The following is a 16,930-nucleotide window of genomic DNA, read 5'->3' on the forward strand; positions in this document are numbered from 1 at the left end:
TGTGTGTGTGTGTGTGTGTGTGTGTGTGTGTGTGTGTGTGTGTGTGTGTGTGTGTTTAGGGGGGGGGTGGTATAGCCCCCAGGATATGCCATGAAAGAGGTCTCACTCTGTCGAATAATTGACTTATCTATTTATTACTGGCGCTATAAACACGGCATAAAAGGTGGCACTATGAGGCAGCGTTACAAACTTGTGTGCAGTCCAGTCATATGTAAGGAATCACAAACTGCGAGCATAAACGTTCTTCGTTAGCTGTAACTGAAGATGAAACTCATTAGTTGGTGAAGTCCTGCCTTTTGGAGAATAGTATTGCGCGCAAACGAAGTTGCCGGTCATGTCTAACAGACGCTGGACAGTGGTGCCGCAAGCCGGTGCTTCGCAGTGACGGCATGCATGTTTCTGGAACTGGTATCCTCTCACCATAGACATTGGTGTCGAACTGCAGGCGTAGGGGCCACTCCGACTCTCAGCCGTCTCAGAGAGACCTCCTTCCCCTGATAGATAGGGGGGAGGAGGACGTACACTGGGGAATTAGAGCACGTGTACCCTGCCTGAGAGATGTTGAAGATGTCAAATGCGTCAGGAGTGGATCCGGTCGCAAAGATGGAGAGGTTGTGGCACATCTGTTACATGAGGAAGCATATCTGCGATGGTAATCAGATCTGTGCTGCCTTGGACCCATAGAATGGGTGACAAGCAGCGTGTATAGTCTGTGCGATCCTAAGAGTACCGCGGACTTTCTTTAAATGTTTTAGGGCTTCTTAACGCGGACTTTCTTTAAATGTTTTAGGGCTTCTTAAGAGTGACTGTTTATACATGGCGTTTTAAATCGCTTGCAATTTGAAGGCAAGAAGAGATTTCGCATCGTAAAGACGGTTAGACTGCTTTTCAGATGAGGGGATGTTGAGCTTATAAATGCAGTTGAACCCCCTGTTGGGGTTACGGCTACATCTGTGTAAAGAATACAGTCATCAGGTGTTGCGCTAGAAGCAGGGGAGAATGGTTACGAGGAGAGCTGTTACTTGTGGTGGAAAAGAGGCTTGTTAGCAGTAATGTGGCAATAGTCCCATGGAGGCGGCTGATGCTCGAATTTTAGGACAAAGGGAAGATTTTCTTGCTCTGTTCGTCTGTCTTTGGGCAATTAATTCTGCCAACGTGTTGAGGTGAGTGCATTCCTGGAGCACACGGATAGGAGTTGCTCGAGGCAGTCCAATAACGACTCGCATGGCTTCGTGGTTGAGTGCCTCAAGTGTCTACTATTATCATCTTGTCAGTTTTTGCAACTGTGCCTGGTATCCACGATTTTACAAAGGGGTGAAAGGTGCTGCCATATTGTGGAGCTGGGCTGCTCTCGTAGCACAGGAAAGTGTTGACGACTTCCCCACTTAACAGCCCAGTCAAACCAGTTTCTCAAGTGTTGACGACTTCCCCCTATAACAGCCCAGTCAAACCGGTTTCTCCTGGAGAAACCGGTTTGACTGGGCTGTTAAGGGGGGAAGTCTTCAACACTTTCCTATGCTACGAGAGCAGCCCAGCTCCACAATAGAGCGGGTCACTCGCAGAGTTCTACTCAGTACTCTCTCCTTTTGCCGATTCGTTATGCTGGGCCAGGCTTGCCCCATGTCGTTCCTGCTTTCGCGGCTCTCTACAGAGTTGTCTATTGAAAGAGCAGTGGTGCACTTTAATAAAAGTAATTTCAAATTGAATTATTTACTTTTTTTGGTAAATTGCTGCCAAACATTAATTCATTACACTACAAATTACCAGAAAAACTATTAAATTGCGTTTTTTTATTCCTGTAATTTAATTGATGCCATGTCTGGTGAAAAGGAAGAAAATGTAGTTCAACCATACATCCAGTCAGAGTTAGCGGATGCTAGAACGCTTATGAGTATTTGTTGAAAATTTCGGCCTGGCACATGGTATATCAAAATAAAGATGCGAAACACAAACGTGTTTATTTTGTGGTGCTCACCTAGCAGGGCCAGCATTCTTGTAAATATTTTTTTTTCACTCCTTGCATACCAAGTAAACAATATAACAGATTATTGTAGCCTTTTATTCGAAATACGTAAATCAACTGCGGGAGCTAAGGTTCAGTGTAACATAAATCACTTTTTTGTTATCGCAATGCTCGGAAGATAACCAGAACTACCATGATACATTTTTCTAAATTAAATTTGGTCACTTATGACACTGCAGCGCTTGCAAGTTCAACTTCTCAAAAGTGGGACCGTTTGCCGTACTGTATACACTGCGTTGAAAGATATAACAGTTTCGAATGCAGACAGCCTAAAATGAGAAATGCGACGATGAGAGAGGAGCTGGGAGCATTCCAGTGCGACAACAGAAATATTCAGCATAGCAGAGAATTTCCTGCCTAAATGTAAACTGAATTATCAGGCGGTCGTGCAGAACAGATTACGGATACCCGTCGTGGCCACTCGCATATCGCCGCTGTTTTCAGGCTGCCGCAAATAAAAACATCGGATTTACTAGCCCTACGCAGCCTCCATTTTTGAGAGCACGCGCGGCCATCCACGATGTGCAGCTTATGCGAATCTAATGCTGTATTGCTTTTTACGTTTACTGGGCCACAAGCGTTCATGCAGCTGGCCATCATTGGGGTGAATATTTGCACGTTTCTCGTGCTCCGTTTCAGTTTCGTTGTGAAAAAAGCACACTGCAGCAGCAAAACAGGAGAGAGAGAGAGAGAGAGAGAGGCGCATTTCCGCCATGACCCATCTTTTTAGAGAGACAGAAGGGTGAGGAGGTTACCGGCCTCTTTCTTCCACATGGTTTGGCATCAGGTTCTCCAGCCCCGGGAACACACGTAAGTAAAACACGTAAGTAATCTAAGTAACGTACGAGGGACGTACGTACGTCACCGGCCAGTTTGTCTGAAATATCCTGTCCTGATTGTGTGAACTTGTTACAGGCAACCTGAAACGAAGTTTGCCGTGAAGATCGGAGTAACATGGCATACATCGTAGAGTGAGAAGAGAGCGTTTCCTTAGGCGGACCCGAAGTTCTTTTCCGCCCCGCCTGCATTTACAGGCATTATCTTCCGCGCTCCATTGCAGTCACACTATAGCTAACTGGGCAATGTGAAGAGCACCTGCGTAAGTTATCTATTGTGCTATACTATCAGCCAAACGCACATCTTTAATAGTTCAAAAGGTGACCCAAGTGGCGGACGATAGCAGTTTCTGGGCACGCAGTGAACCAATTCCAGCGCTGTCTGGGCACTGTATGCAGGTCGCCTATTCGCAGTGTCCAGTTTGGCGACAATAAGCCTAAATAATTACTTTAAAAATCTTAATTTATGCTGTATGCTGCTCTCCCTTTCTATAGGTATGATATTACAGCCGTTTCAACTGTGGCCCGAATACACAAATACGGTATTATCGAAGACACGAGGAATCAAGTTCGAGAAGGGGCAGAAATGCGGCAAGAGGACGACGCTATAGCTGCATATTTTGCTCTGTTTTCTCAACGCTTCATGCCACTCTTGTCTGATTTGCTCCAATCCACCCTCCTCCTTGTCCCGCCCAAGCGGCATTCTTTATCAGTTCCGCCCCAGGTGATAAGAAACCTTCACCGCAACGCTAAAAAACGGGCTTGCATCACACGCAACTCTAAGGTCGACTTTCCAACGAAACGACCTTCGTGCGGAGTTTGTATATGGTTACAGGATCCGTACTCCTGCTCATGACAGCGCTTATCGGGACATTGCCTCGTATCTAATCGTTTCTGAGCCCTCTTATAGATAGTCTGAAGTAAGGCGAGTGTGTACAGTATGAGAAAGAGGCGGTAGACGTCCACATACGATAGATACGACGGGGGGAACGACAGCGGGTTGTGTCCGAGAAGGCTCCCATTGTGTGCGAGTGCGTGCATATGCAGCATCAGCGGTATACATGATACAATATCCCTTGAGAAGGTCCATAGAGGAACCGGTGGGAGCGCGACCACGACGTTAACGTGAGCCACATCATTGATCACCGTGCGCATTGTCCTTCTCGTCGTGGACACACCACAGCACCGAGACACAAGAAGGCCTGCTTGTGTACAGGTCGCACTCATACGAGTTCTCTGTGAACAGCAACAGGGAACGTTGCTTTGGCAACGTTCAGAGTGTACACACTGGAAGCGCCAGTATTGTGTCCCGTGTCTCATGCAACTGCACACAAGTTTTCGGTCAGCCTTCCAGAGCAAGACGCACCGGATCTTCAATCCCAATGTATTGCGGCGGTTTACGAGAAGGTAAGGCAGTAGTAGCGCATTGCTGTCTTCATGTTTTAAACACGAACGTCCGTCGACGTATGCCCTGATTATGAAGTTCAGCGTCTATACACTGCTAAAGAAATAGCATGCTAGTGATGAGATTCTCCGACCTGTTGCACAATCATGCAGATTAATATACTGACCTTGTACAAATGCCGGGACTAATAGAAGAAAATTAAACCCTCCAGCGGCTGCTTCGATATTCTATTTATTTTCTCGCAATTTGCAAGAAATTAAATGAGTTTGAGCTCAGCTTGAACTTTGTCTTCTTAGAGAGGTACAGCGGCGCGATTTCAAGACAAGAGGCGCGCTAGGAACGCCGCCTCTGTGACCCAATCGCAAGCCATTGTTATTTGGCGACAAGGCGTTACAGAAAGTGTGTCATTATTTTATCCCCCACGATCTCATCAATACGTTAGCCGTCTAGTGGAGGGAAAGGCTTCATCTAAGTTGCACTGAAATGGTCCTGCTCCGTAGTAACATCATCCATTTTTTATCATCCGTATCAGGTAGCATGGACCCGTTCAGGTGGTGTCCAAACCTCCTTGCCCATTAAATTTCTTCCTGCTTAATACGGTCTACAAGGCTTGTATCCATCACAAGCAGGTTAACATTCCGTGCTTTCTGTCCTGTAGCTTCAGATGTCCATCGGCGAACGGTGGTAGAGATAGTTGACTAAGGGATGAAATACGAAGAGGAAAAAAACACTTCTTTTTTCTTTTTTTTTTCTCTCTGATGGGAAGAAAAAGTTGGAAGCAAAACATCGATGGACTACTCCACCTAACGCTTTGGTCCTTGTGTTCACCCGCGTCCAGGTTCATTTGGTTGACAAGCATATACAGGGTCCTTCGTTTTCGGATCTTACTTTTCCTGGAATTTGCGCAGGTTAAAATTTGGAGATATTTTCTGAGGTCGAATTCAGGTACAAAGATCGGGTTATCCGAAAAGTGTTAAAGTTTTTTTTTGTTTGCTTTATATTTTACAGTATAGGCTTTACTTTTTTACTCTATGTTATAAACAACATGAAACTGGTAGGTAGCAAAAATATGTTTATTCAAGTTATAATAGTAGTCGAAGTAGTAATAGTGGACTTTATTAAGGCAATAGTAACAAAGGTCCCGTTCTCCAGAAAAAAGTCGGCGTCGTCAATGAAAAAATTACGAGCATGGCGCTGGCAGTTGGCAAGTGACATAAGTTTGATTGGTCAGCGAGTTGTGTGACATCACAAGATCACGAAGGAAAGAAGCCAACAGTCGGCGAGGCCAAGGAAAGCATTGGGGATTGTACTTTGTATCTTTTTTTTTAATTTTTTACTTCGGTAATCACATAAAATAGTAATGTAATCTGTTTAGGGGAAAGATAAACACAAAGTAGAAGGAAAAACAAACGTGCCGATGGTGGGAACCGAACCTACGACCTCCGAATATCGCGTCCGGTGCTCTTCCAAATGAGCTACATCGGCCGCTGTCCCACCTGCTACTTTTTTGGGTATTAATGTTGTCCGTATACGAACCTTGAGAGTGTTCACCAGCGCCGCCCTCAACCATAGCGGTGGACGTGGAACGTCCTTCTGTTACCGCCAGCGTCGCGTAGAACGTGATCAAGAGCGAGGGCGAAAGCTGTGCTAGAACCCTCTTATGCTACCTGTGGCTTCAAGACTGCCAGAACCGAGACCCCCGTAAGCTACAAGCAGATAAATATGTATTATATCGAGTACCCTCATTTGCCTTTCATTTATCTGCTTGTCACGAGATCACGTGACATAGCTGGAGCATGCCAGCACGGGCTTCTTCTTTGAGATGGGAATCGAACACACTGGGATCCTGAAATCCTGCGCAGGCACGTTATTCTATAGGCAAACGCCGGCACGTTCAGAAGGCTTGAGCAAAGTGTGGTATACCTATGCCGGGTGGACTTCGATATAATAAGACAGCTTACGATGATACAAGAATGAGTATGCGTTGGTTAATAGAGCGGCGCATTAAGCGAATAGCGAAGTGCGTGACTGAAGACGTGCAGGGACAGCAGGCAAACGGGAGCCGTTATCGCTGTCGTGTCATATACGCTTAAATGCTGAACCTAAGAGTCCCTCCAGTTTTTTTTTTTTTTAATTTATTTTGGTGTGTCATGATTATTTCGTCGCTATATGCAATGCGGACGCTTCTGCATTCCTTGCGCAGCACGAGCGTTGAATCTCGGTTATCACCAGCTGATTTTCTGATTTTGTTGTATACCAGGTGTTTCAGGGCCCGTCACTCATATTTAAAGATGTCTTTGAGACGAAAATATGCGTATTGAGATATGTCAGAGTTGGCGTATAGTACCAGCAATTTGGTGAATCATGTTAAATGTCAGCTGGTTAGCGAAATCGTTGAATTGAACTATTACAGATACGTGCCTAGTTTCAATTAGCGATCTGTAACTTGTCGTTGATAAAATCTAGATCAGTTTTTAGATCCTTGAAAACGCAATTACCTTTCAAGCCGTGGCTCTCCTTAGGGAGTTTTGATCGACGTGACCGAGTGCGATCTGCAAGCACGCGAACTTTGAATTTCACTACAAATGTTGAAAATTTGTTTACCAACGGCACGAATGGTAATTGCGTTTTTAAAACTAGAATAACAGATATGGCTACTACTAATGACCAGATAAAAAAATTAATTTGCATTCCGTAGCAGTTTTAGAATTCAGGTATTTGCCTACCAATAGTTAACGTTATTCACCTATTTTCTTATGTCCGCCAAGGCTTGTATTAGTATGCTTTAAAAGTCGCCTCATTGCATCAAAAAGACTATTTTTAAGAATTAATTACAAGCGTCACTGAAACAACGCAGCCAGCATAAATTTCTTGTTCTTTCCTTTTTTCCACAGCTGAGCAGCAGGCCATATAAAACGTCTTCAGAGCGGCGCTTCTGGAGTCCTTTTAAATAAGCCTTTTAATCTCTCCTACTCAAAAATTAAGCACTTGATGGCTGCTAACTTTCGGGCGATTTCTGCTGCTTCGTGCAATAAAACGTACGTTCTCTAGAATCAAGGCATGATTTTGGGGCAGAAATCGAGTTTTACCTAATAGTCTAAACAAATGCAGCAATATTTATCAATAGCAACTCTTTGTCGATTATATTGTATAGGAGATTAGTATGCTGTGGTGGCATGGTGCTTAAAATGAGACTATATTCGAAGTGTGATTAGAGCCCGACACCAGTGAGAGCTTCGAGTAGATAGATAAATAGATGGATTCATTGAAATGAAAGGCAGAGAGCTTTGCCGGAATGATTAAAATCTGACCTGCTACTCTGCAATGGGGAAGGGGAGAAGAAAGAGGACCATGAAGTTCATTAATGAAATATTTATCTCAGCCACCGCTTTCTGTCAAATGCACACATCCATAACAGCCACAGCTACAAGCGGAAAAGCTTAACTTTTATGCTGAAGTATTTCGTTGCAGGAAATCGAGATGCGCCATCGGAGTGTTCAAAAGGCTCATACTGCTGACGATTGCCCTCTCCATAGCTCCAGCCGGGTACTTCCTTCTTCCTCTCTTGAAAGGCACTGGTAAGTTGTCAGCAGAGAAAAAGCGGACGGCGAAAAAATAAACAGAAACTGGACATAAACTGAGACAAGAACAAGCTATTACTCCTTGCCCGCTCCCCCTTCTTGCGACCTCCAGTATTTTTTTATTCAGTCGAGGCTTTTTGCGTAGGAAAAGGGCAGTTGCCTACCTCGTGTAAGCGTCGTGAATAAATTTACCCACTGGAAGCTTCTGTGGAAACTCTTGTATCGTATATCTCTTTCTCACAAAGTAAAATTGTCCTATGGGACAAAAAGGGATTTCCATGAACTTCATTGGAACGGTACTCAATACTTCCTATACCTAATCGATGGGTTAAATCGCAGTCTCCCTGTTATCCAACGTTCTCGCAGCGCGCGACCCACTGCAAGCGTGGTCTCCTGTTATCGTTCCATGCGCGGTTTAGTTTCTATCTTTGCAGCATGATCGCAAGCTCAAAACCGTTCGGTAATGTGCTTGGTGCGCTTGGCCGTATGTGGAGGTCCTGTTCGTTTCACAAAACCAAGTGACTTTAAAAACATTATCATTTTATTAGTCTTCTATGCAGCATACAATCATAGACATAGAAGACATACAATCGGTCACAAAATATTTCTGTCATGTGCTGAAGTGTTGTAGTCTGTGTACTGTGCGGCGAAGTCAACCAAAATACGTACGGTGGAAAAATATTCGCCACGCGCCCGCTTTTGCTGGGGCCCACGTTAGCTTCGACATCTAGGAGCCAGCTAGTGTTCTACATATATCTACAAGTCATCTACAACACTATGCTACAAAGATCCGTCCGCTAGGCTATGAAATCCATGCGGCCTGTGGAAGACACGGGCGCGCGTAGACACAGTCGACATACCAGAATGGTGCACAGGACGTGTGCGTGATCGGTCGCGTGGCGGGCACTCGGTGCGTTTGTTGAAAGCTCCCGTAACGCACAGCGACAAATGCTGTAGCTTTGTCGTTTTTGTTGTAAGCACACAATGAGAGCCTGAGAGGTAAGCCCCCTGGCAAGCGACAGTTACAGGGTCGCGTACCGCTATCCAGGCAGCGGATATAACGAAAAAATCGCGGGGCCCCTCGAATTCGCTTCACGAGGTGCATCGGCAGTTGTAAACCCGTACTGATACTCGCCCGAGTGTGAACGTAATTGATACACACTCCATTTCTTTCAGCCAACGAGTCCGAGTACTTCTGCGACAACCGAAACTACGGAAATGTCACATCCAGCATCAGAGCTTTCGACACACTGCTCGCCAGAAAGCTTCTCGAAAGTGACTCAGGGCAGGAACCTCTTTTTGAGGACGACGATGCATGGGTTCTCGTCTTGCCACGCACGTACGTTTATTCGGCCTACATGGACGAATCGGAGCCGGGAAACTGCCAGGTCCGCCTGATAAGCGTCGTGCCCAGGGATACTGCCCTCGACAAAGTGGTTCAGTGCTGGCTCAGCGTGGGATCGGCCGTATTCCTATCCGAGGCGAGTCTGAAAGTGCTTCCAGAACACCACGACCTTCCCTACGCGGCAGCGTTCTTCATGTGCCCGGTGAAGTTTCCTTCCGAAGTGCGGGGTCAGCCAAACATGAGGGTAGCCCTCGGCACCAACTGGAACATGTCTTCGCCAAAGTGGTTCAAAGTGCACAATCGCCGCCAGCAGCCGCTCAAGTTCTGCTCGGTCTGTGTCCGCCCCATGGTGGGGCATTTCAGCGCTCTGTCGATCATGACTGAGTTCATCGCCTACTACGCATCTATGGGTGTAGGACATTTCGACATTTACTTGTGTCAAGTGCCGCGGGAAGTGGAAATCCTGCTAGCGCACCTGCGACACCACGGCAAGGTGGATATACGGCTGCATCGTTGGAACCTGTACCTTAACGGCTCTTACATACTTGAGCACGGTCAGCTGGCGGCGATCCAGGATTGCTTGTACCGTTCCAGGCTGACCTCCGAGTACGTCCTGAACGTCGACTTCGACGAGTTCCTCGTCTCCAAGACGCGAAGCACTCTTAGCGAGGCTCTTCTGGAAATCGAAGGCTCGGTCGGTAAGAGCGCCTTGGGGAGTGTTTTGGTAAAGAACCAATTCTTCTGCTACGAGTATCCTTTCAACGCTGCATACGCCCGCCAAAAGCCGCCGTTACTCACCCGTATTCTGTTTGTGCGCGAAGCCAACGCGTGGAAGTATCGAGAGCGCTCAAAGTACGCCGCCAGGCCGAGCGCAGTCACCGCTGGCGGAGTGCACTTCGTGTGGGAGCACACGAGAGGCGCGAGGGAAGTGGCCATCTCCGCGTCTGTCATGGTCATGCACCACTACCGTTCCTGCTGCGGCCTCAAGAAGAGCAACTTTTGGGGATCGTCGTACAATGAGGTTTTGACCGAAGAGGGTGTGGTCGTCGACAAGTCAATGTACGCACTTTCAAGTAGACTTTTGTACTCCAACGTGATTGCGTCTATTAAGGAACTGATCGAAGAACCCACAACTGAGCCCCCTATCTACACGTATTGATTGATAGGAAATAAATCATCGTATTTAGAGTGTCCCTAGCAGTTAAACGTGACCAAGGCTTTTAAGGAAAAAGACGATGTGTCCAAGCCAAGTGAAACCAAGTGAGGGCTGCTGAGAATCGCGCGGCGTATAGTGTGAATGCTTTTCATTCGTCAAATTTTATAAATGAGTAAACACTAATCAGCTAATTTTATTTTTTAATGCTTCAGGAACAAGGTGTAAATACGCAAGTGTTAGATCGTCTTCAAAACCGGCTAACTGAATGCTTTTTTTTCTTCGTCTATGCTGAAACTTTCTTTGGCATTTGTGCATTAAATTGCCCGTGAAAAGCTATTGCCTTAAACTACAAAACGCGCACAAGCAATATGCACTCCTACAGTCCTTTCAGCAACGCAAACATTACAACTTTATTAGCACGAAACATATTGGAGCGTAATGGCCCCGTGTCGCTGAAAGGCCGGCGTCGGTGATGTTATAACGCGAAAATATGCACGTGAACTTTGTATCAAACTTGTGACGCAAGAAATCTTTGACATCTGTTAGTAAAGTTGGAGGTTAGTTTGAGATAGCGATTCGAACAGACGACATATGTACCTCCAATTATAAGCTGTTAATTGTAAGTGCAGGTGTCTACCGAGAAACGAGACACGGCGCCTTCCTTCCTCCGAGAACCAAAGAAACAAAAATCTCTGAATGAAAGGGTGGTCTTGGAGGCGCTAACACGTCTACCGAAGTCTTAAGGTGAAAGCTTGGCGTTCCCCTATTGTTTTTTTTTTTTTTAAGAATAACTAAATTCAGCTTGGACACCTTGTATATGAGAACAGTGGGATAAAGTACGGTTTTTAAGGCGAAAGCCTTTCTAGGCTCGTGGGGCAAAATCCCGTGCGCGCGAGATGTGCGCGGGATCCTAATGACGTCATCAGAAAATAAAAATTCAGTCTCCGCAGGGAATGAAATCTTCAACCCTCGGATCCCCAGCCGAGCGCTTCAACTAACTGCGCCACGCACGGGATCGTCAAACGCGCATCATAATTCTCCTTGTATACCGTGAGGATGACAGTGACGCTGCAATGAGTGATAATGACAATGATTACAGTAGCAATGATAATGAGGGTGCATTTAGTTGATAATGATAACGAGAGCAAACGTGATGCACCGTGTGCATCAGCAGCGCTTAGGCTTTCGCATTTCTGCAGTATAGATTCCACAGTGCTCTCGGAATTTTTGACAGATACAGCGCTATGAGTTAACAAATTTAAGGAATAGGATGATTTTTTTAACCGTTTACAAACCTAGATTTTAAAAACTAAAATAGATGCTTCTTTGGATTCTGTGCTGGTGGCTTTCACAGCAAGGACATTGTGTACAGTCCTGGTCAAAAGTCCTGAAGTCAAAAGATTTTCGTCTCAGTCGCAAGCTGTTACGACGTCATTAAAGAGCAAAGCACCGTGAAATACCCTGAGACAATTTCTTGTTGTGATAAAAAGCCCTTTCTAGCATTTTGTATCTCTTTTAGGCTTTAATGATGGCGTGACGTCTCCATTTCGCGGCTTAGACGAAAATCCTTTGGTTTCAGGACTTTTGACCAAGACTGTGGAGCTTGGTGATAAGACGAATAAACAATTAACCTGACAACTCTTCAATTTTAAATTTAGGGGACAACATTATATTGCGAAGTTGGAGGTCACATCACAGGCACATCACAAAAACTAGACTCACATCAAATGTGAGTCTCGTTTTTAGATTTCCTTGATCGGCAGTGTTGTTCGATTTAAATGTGAAAGCTCGCTTGCCGGCTTTCTCGCAATGGTAATGTCGCTAAAGTAATGTAATTTATACGCAAACGGAATTTTGTATTTAATGCATAGCAAATGCTAGACCCCGTTTTGTGAAACTGCGATGCTGAAAAGCCGTCTCATAGAGCTTTGAAATGCTTTTTTTTTAATCGATATTAATTGTCTCAGGGCTTCAGTAGGGTATGAGATGAAGGATGAATAAATTATTAAATGAATGGAAAAAGGTTGGCTGATTTTATGAAGTCCAGGAGTGAGCGATAATGAGGTCCCTACGTCCAAGCGACATATGAGGCAGGATTGGTTGCTGAAAGGCCAGCTATCCTAAGGTGCCGGATTCGTGTTGGTTTCAGTGCTGGGCAGTCCCACAACAAGTGGTGAATGTCGGCCCCAACATCTTAGTTTTTACAGATTGGGCACCCTGGGCGGGGATATAAGTGTCGGAAGTCTTTTCGGTGTTCATTAAATCGAACCACACTATCGGTTAAGAAAATTTAGAAACAAGACTCACATTTCATGTTGACGGCCTCCAACTTCGCAGTATAATTTGACCTCCTAATTTGAAAAGTAAAGACTTTGATTAGTTAATTTTTGATAATCGTATAATCCTCGGGCTCTATCACGCACATGATGTCGGCCTTGGTGTAAAACCACCAGCACAGGCTCATGTACGCATCTCTCGTAATTTTTTAAATATAGTTTTGTAAACGGTTTAAAAAGACACCCTGTATATATATTTATATATGAATAAAGAGATAGATAATGTCTTCGTACATAATACATCCACCAGTCATGGCATGCGATTTCAGCGCCTTGCAACGTTGGCTAACGCACGCATTTCTCCTCGGTGTTCGGATGGAAGCTGCAGCAAACCGAGGAAAGCAACCGCAGACGCTGCAATAGATGCTGAGGTGGCACCTTTTGTAGAATATTTATTCTCGAAATTCAACCTCGCATTTATGAAACTCCTGCCTTTTAAACGCCATGGCCAAGAAACAGGGAAGGTTGAAGAGGCCTACCGGATAAAGACATGAGGAAAATTAAGCGTAAGTCATTCGTCCACAATATGTTTAAATACACTGAAATTAATTCAAGTACCTTGACTGCTGATGGCACACCAGTGTGCGTTTTTTATCTTTTTTTTTGTCTTGTTATTGTTGCTTTTGCTATTCCTGTAGACACTACGGAACAAGAGCTGTTCGTTATTACATTAAATTATCTCGGTTCTTATGGTCAGCCCTTGTACTCTCTTGTTTTCACATGTTATCAAATAGGAAGTGATTTTGTTCTCTATAGCTATTAACACATATCTTAAGACAAGACCATAAAGCATATGAAGGGGTAGAAAATGCAACTACTATCTCGTGTGATCCCTATATTTTGAGAGCAGAATAAATTGTCCTGAACTTCGATCGTAATTTAAGGCGTGGTGTGAAGTACCATGAAGCACGAAGATGCCGCACAAGCATAGTGTTACTTCACGGTAAGTTATTTCACTTCGTATCAACAGAAAGCGCTACAGGCTTGGCGAATCGTTGCGTCACAATTACGTTTAGGTGTTCCGGAATCAAACATTCTACCTTTCTCTTTATTTAGCTGCGTCCCGATACTGGGGTCCATAGTAGCGCCCACATGTGCCACTATTGTCACTGCATGTAGCGAAGATAGATGGTGCCGGAATCGGATAATTATCAGCCCCCTCAAAGTAGTCTAAAAGCTAAATTAGAATCCAGAAAGGCGTAAGCAAACAAAACATCTCATTCAGGATATCTCGAAACAGAGTATGCGTGTTGACGTGAGTATTCTCTTCGTACGGATGATGATGAAAACGTTTTATTGATACGAAAGCACTATCCTTAGTACGGGACTCCAGTGGCTTCAGCCGCTGCCCGCTGCCCCACCTGGTCCAATCATACCTCCCTGTGAATGCTCTTTTGAGTCGCCACTACCACCATTGTATTGTCATGAATGGTAAGCCCACCCCTGCAGTCTGCGGTAGCGTCGCGAACGCCCCCTTTGTTTGTAAACACGGGGGTACATACTGCTTCAGGTTTTAGCGACCCTGGCGACGAAGTACACCACCGTTTTCTCATACACAACGAGAGCAACACGCAGACGGTGCAGCGAACGCTTACAGAGGTAGGGATTGTATGACGCATGCGCAGTATGCAGCACGCAGACCGCCTACGTACGCAAGGGTTCTGCGTATGCTTACGTACGCAGTACTAAAACTCTCTAAACTAGTAAAGTAATCGTCGGAGTCGCCATTGTCCCTCGTAACCAGCTCCGCAGCGAAACGTCAAGGAAAGGTCGGTGCTGTAGAACTAGTCGATATATCGGAAAAAGAATGGTACCATATAGGATGGAGCGACAAGGAAAGGTGTGCAAGTGACAAAATGGTTGATGTGGTTTAATTAATTGGAGTCAATAACAAAATTTTCCGAGATCACTGCAGAATCTGCGCAGGAGAAATGCGTAAGTTGCTGTTTTGTTCATGAGATGTGTCAGCGGTATTCCGCGAGTGACAGATACAGGGCCTTTCCTTTCCTGTAAACTATTATCTGTGATTACCTAATCAACCCACACCAACAATTTGGTCACTTGCATATCTTTCCTTGATGCTCTATCTGATGATACCATTCTTTTTTCCATGTCCTCTTCCGCCAGTGACAAATACCGAGCCTTTCATTTCCTGTAAAACACTTCACTGGGTCTAATTTCGATGGAGGCGAACCTACAACACAGGCTCGACTCCCAGACTGGTCCAAATTTGGGAAAAAATATAACAGAGCGACATCCATACTCGAGCAAGGCTACTATAGTCATGGTCCGAACAATTGGTTTCTAGCCTTCGCTCCACCGAAACCAAAATGCAGCTTAATCAGACGTGGATAATCAGCTCCTCCACCTCTGGGAAGCGCGGCATTGCCTTGTCGCCGGTGGCGCCGACAAAATCATAACCGTAATTAAGGCTCGAATTTCCGAGCACACCCAGCAGGCGGCCGAGTATGCGGCCCAGCTCGCAGATGCCAACTGGGTGGATCATTGCAACTAGGGCGCTGACATCGATGCACCCTAGTTGCAACACGGCGGCGCGGCAGATGTCCAGCAGGAACACCTGGCGGCTCTTCCGCGCTCTTATCGACCCAACGCAGACACACACAGAAACTCAGAAACATCTACAACGTGCCATACACATCTTTCAGGGCAACACAACACAGCTAGCTCACAAGTTGCGGGACCAATACTTGTGCACTACCCAGGACTCCCTCGGACCGGCGCACTCGAGAGCTGCCGAGAGCTGCCGCTTTCAACCATCGAGACGAGAATTCCCCACCGGAAAGGAACGCGCGGGGTGTTCGGCCGGACGGCGACAGCAGTCCAAGGCGGGCCGTCGGGAAACAATGAGGTTCAAGTGGATCCCGGCGTCTCCCGCCTGGGTCAGTACCCTCAAGGCGGCCACGCGGTCATCCCCTTCGTCTGGCCGACAGCGCGCGGCGGCCCTTGCGACGCCGACGGGGTAGCCCAGACCAAAAGGCGCCGAACTCTTCACTTGCTATCTACACTACCTTCTCCAATTCGTCTTGCCGACGGCGCGCAGTGGCGCGTTCGACATGGTTCGACGCAGGAGTGCCTCCGACAATGGGATGCAGACAGACGCCGATCGACGCAGGTGTGTGCCAGACTGAGAGACGCCGGCAGTCAGCGAGCTCCTCGTGTGCTGCTCTCTACACCGCCACAACGGTTTCCTCCTCACCTTCAAGTCCAAACTTTCGAGGGGGCGGGTCTGCAAGAGTGAAAGTGCGCTAATGTGTGTGACATTGAAGCGATAAGGACACTCCCTCGACGACGAGCCCGCCCTTCCCCTAGGGAACACGGACCCTTTAAAACTATGTGTGTGTGCGGGCATCATGACTAGTTCTTCTCCGGAGTTCTTTCCTACTGTTAACAATGTAAATAAACCAAGTTTTCATCCTTCTACTCCCAACTCCTTCGCTCAGCGGAATCTCTTCCCGAGGTGGAGCGGGCGTCGATGCGGCCGAGGATCCGTCCAGCGACACCCGGGTCCCACCTCTAACAGCAGGGTCGAAGAACGCTGAGCTGAATCAGCCGTTCCAGCTCCACGATCTGCGGGCGGCCCTGGCGAAAATGAAACGGGGCACAGCTCAGGGTTGGGACAAAATTAGTTAAATTACTAGCTATACTTACCCGACCCGGTCTACCAGTCCTTATTGGATTACATCAATTCAATTTGGCTCGGGGACGCGCCACTCCTTATTGATTGGAAGACTGCTCTGGTCACTTTCATTCTAAAAGCTTGCTCTAACCCCATGTGGGGTGGTGGTGGTGAACTCCTTTAATGCGCCCAAAATCAGGGGACCAGTCAAAGGACCGGTTGCGCTGGCTTAGAGGAGGTCGGCGGGGATCCCTTGGGATGTCGCGGCCTCCACCGCACGCTGGATAAGCCAGCGTTGGTCTGCTGGCTCGGAAGTACGCAGGAGACTCCCACGTCTCTGGGGTACGTTTGAGTTGTCTGCGTTGTAGCGTGTTCAAGTCCACGCCATGTGTATGAGAGTAGCCGGAGTTGAGCAGTGTTTATTCATGGGGGCTATCACTAATGGAGACGATAGTGCGTGGCAGGTTGTCCGAGTTCATGGAAAATAAACACATCTTCGCAGACTGTTTGGATTTAGCCCGCACAGGATGTTCTGCTACAACTTAATTGGGACGTTCTTGACCCGGTCGAATGCCCCCACAACGGCAGGGTCGTGCTCGCCTTAGCCTTCG

General features: G+C 46.5%; 1 protein-coding gene across 1 annotated transcript; it reads left to right on the plus strand.

The window, feature by feature from the left end:
• Positions 1 to 3,854: 3,854 nt before the first annotated feature.
• On the plus strand, positions 3,855 to 11,412 carry LOC146190997 (uncharacterized). The gene is made up of 3 exons (XM_084599876.1): positions 3,855 to 4,266; positions 7,736 to 7,842; positions 9,022 to 11,412. The coding sequence occupies exons 1-3, from the start codon at positions 4,178 to 4,180 to the stop codon at positions 10,347 to 10,349; spliced, it is 1,524 nt and encodes a 507-aa protein (XP_084456002.1). The 5' UTR covers positions 3,855 to 4,177; the 3' UTR covers positions 10,350 to 11,412.
• Positions 11,413 to 16,930: the final 5,518 nt, after the last annotated feature.

Source organism: Amblyomma maculatum, chromosome 4, assembly GCF_055883805.1.
Source record: "Amblyomma maculatum isolate TAMU_Amacu chromosome 4, ASM5588380v1, whole genome shotgun sequence".
Classification (NCBI taxonomy): Eukaryota; Metazoa; Arthropoda; class Arachnida; order Ixodida; family Ixodidae; genus Amblyomma; species Amblyomma maculatum.